Here is a 2,998-nt window from a genome sequence, read left to right on the forward strand (position 1 = left end):
AATGTTTTTTTTTCTCTTCAAAACATTAATTTCAATAATTCTTGTAATAAAAAATTATTTCTATAGAAAATTTCTAATTTAGAGATTTTCATATTATTTTTCCGACTTCTAATATTTTAAAAGAAAAATCTTAAAAATCTGTTACAACCAAAAAAATTAACCTTAAAAACCTAAAATCTTAATTTCCGTCATTTTACAGAATTTATTTAAATAAAAAAGATGCCCCAAGAAACTGGTAAGTTGTAAAACCATAGCTTGGTAATTACCATGTGATCAAATGTTATCAAACTACATGTTACGTCCACACAAAAATAACCAGTACCGATGAATTTTACAAAAAGAATAACCATTATATAACTCTTATTTTGTAATTATTGTACGCCATGTATAATTATTGGACCATGTACACGTCATATATTACTATCACAAGACATATAACGACACATACCTGATCTTTGTCCCAGAGAGTAGAGCAGTTGTTTAGATGTTCTTGATCAACCCTCATAACGGAACATATATAGAGCAATGTCAAGGGTTCATAAGCACCTTGTTGTTCACTCCGGCTCTATACAAGTGCAAAGTTGATTCTGTAGTTATACGRACCTCGGTCTCTGCAGGTGCAAATAAGGCACTTCCTTCCGACACTCTATCTTCAGACGATAATGTGTGCATTGATCCTTCTCCTGATATAACCACGAAAATGGATGGACCCGGAAGTGGAGGAAAGACAATCGTCGCTCCTTCGTCGAGCATACAACGATCAACCTCGAATTCCTCAAAAGGCGGGGTGTACCTTCTCGTATACGGATTCAAAGGAACACCTTTCAAGATTTCAGGTAACCCCTGATACATCAAAAACGTAACAAGAGGATGAATACATTATCCCCAAGCTTCGTGAAAACTGCAACATTTGACCATGCGAGAATATGTGGACCCCTTTAGATTACTCTCGAAAAGACAAGGAAGGTTCCAAGATTTATAGGTTAGACAAACATAGACTATCCTAGAGATAGAGGCTGTTTGGTTGGTTGTGCATTAATTTCTACATGGATAAAGTTGTCCTTGTGGATTAAACTGTTTATATTGATTGGAAAGGTTTTTGTTTAGGATTTCATAGATAGAAGGAGCGTGTTAATCTAGCTGGGAGGGGCATGTTTTGTAAAAAAAACTTGGTTTTCTACATAAAGCTTCCCTGAGAAGCAAACTGAATAAGCCACCACTACCAAACAGTCATCTATAGCAGACCAAATAAGCTGTAAGCCATTAAGCTGCTAACAAACAGGCCTCCTAGACATTTATGTGCTTAGACCGGTAGACATTGGCGAGGAGAACAGGGTCCAAGTCAAGTCAATGTGGGACTCTAACATGTTAATTATCTAAAATAGAGGCAAAATACAGTTTATCAAGAACATGGAAACAAGTGATCTGCTTTTGGGGGTAGAGGTTAGGTCTAGGTACATTATACCCTCCTGGGCCCCACTTCCAGATAGGATATACCGGGCTTGTTTGATTTGTTGGTTGATCAAGAAATGAACAAGTTATACATACAAATGCCRGAATTCTCACCTTACCTGCTTATATGTGAGCATGGAACAAAGGGTTTCTACATCAATGTACTTTGGAGTGAGGCCTGCACGAACGACGTTGTCTGAAGCAGCCATGCACTCAACACACTCACCATTCAAATACGCGTGAGGTTCGTTTGCTGCTATATACAAAGCTTCACCGGGATTCAGCTTCACATGATTAAGGAGGACAGCCGCTAATACTCCAACATCATCCGGATACTGCTTCTCGAGCTTCAACACTAGTTCTTCCTTATCAGTTAACTGCCTTGTCTGAAAATTTTAGAARAATGAAAACATTAAACCAATAAGGTCAAGTGTGTGCTTGGTTGAGGGTAACAGGGGGCGGGGAAAAATGGAGATCATTAAGAGTGCTTTTTGTACACTGTATAATACTGAAAATAACAAGGATCGTTCCACGTTTGGCAGAAGCTTTCTTTATGTGGAACAAGCGAGTTCCATCCCATCCCATGGAATATGGTGGAACAGACTTATATTTTACCAATATAACCTAAAAAAACCTAGTTATCTTCCAAGTTCTAACATATCAAATGTGTCTTCCTCTATATATTTTGTTCATTTTTTTAAATTTTATTTATTGTACTTTATACTCTTTAAACTTTCACTTTACTGTTCTCAAAATATTATTTTCATATGGTTTCCATATTTTGGTTAATTATCGTAATTTATTAAATATGAATAATAATAAAATAATATAGAAATATATAAAAAAAAGTACAGTCATGTCATTTATACTATATATAAAATAAAAATTGGAAACTACATAAACTTTTTATTTTGGTGTCATTTTAATCTTTCTTGACAAATTTTTAATGATATATCTTGTTATAAAAAAATGTTTATTTTAGTATAATTTAATAAATTACATGAATTAATCAAAATATATAAAAAGATATAAACAACTCAATAGGAATAAATTGGTCATTTTATATGTTCTGTCATGTCCAATTCTATTCCATCCAATTCTGTCTTATTAATGAACACTTGTTATGTCAAATGTCTAGTCCCATATGCACCCTAATGGTGTCTAGTTTGATTTAATGGAATGGGCCATTACCAGATACAATACAGGGTAATGAAGTATTTCTCAACATATTAAAGGGAATGAAACTCTTTCCCATTTCTATTCCCCTTCAAAAACAAGGTTATATGAACCCCAATTGCAGCAACTTATGAAGTAATATGCAATTAAAACAAGCACAATTTATACTGCAAGACCTTCAACAAGAAAGAAAAGGATTTAGACAAAGGATCATACCTCTTTTTCACTATTTAGACGAGTAATCAGTTTGGACAGTGATTTGGAAATCGTCTTCTTATCTACTGACATGAGTTTAGTGAATATTGACCGAAGAACCCGCTCTTCTTTTACCTCCCCATTATGCTTGTCGACAGTTAAGACTTGGTCTATA

At 34.5% G+C, this 2,998-nt stretch overlaps 1 protein-coding gene across 1 annotated transcript; it reads right to left on the bottom strand.

Annotated features, from left to right (window-relative positions):
• Positions 1–221: 221 nt before the first annotated feature.
• On the bottom strand, positions 222–2,992 carry LOC112503987 (mannose-6-phosphate isomerase 1-like). Its single transcript, XM_025107952.1, has 3 exons — positions 2,845–2,992; positions 1,572–1,838; positions 222–843 (listed from the first exon to the last, which is right to left on the bottom strand). The coding sequence occupies exons 1-3, from the start codon at positions 2,914–2,916 to the stop codon at positions 529–531; spliced, it is 654 nt and encodes a 217-aa protein (XP_024963720.1). The 5' UTR covers positions 2,917–2,992; the 3' UTR covers positions 222–528.
• Positions 2,993–2,998: the final 6 nt, after the last annotated feature.

The sequence above is a fragment of the Cynara cardunculus genome, unplaced genomic scaffold (genome assembly GCF_001531365.2).
Source record: "Cynara cardunculus var. scolymus isolate 2C unplaced genomic scaffold, CcrdV1 Un_Scaffold_4275, whole genome shotgun sequence".
NCBI lineage: Eukaryota > Viridiplantae > Streptophyta > Magnoliopsida > Asterales > Asteraceae > Cynara > Cynara cardunculus.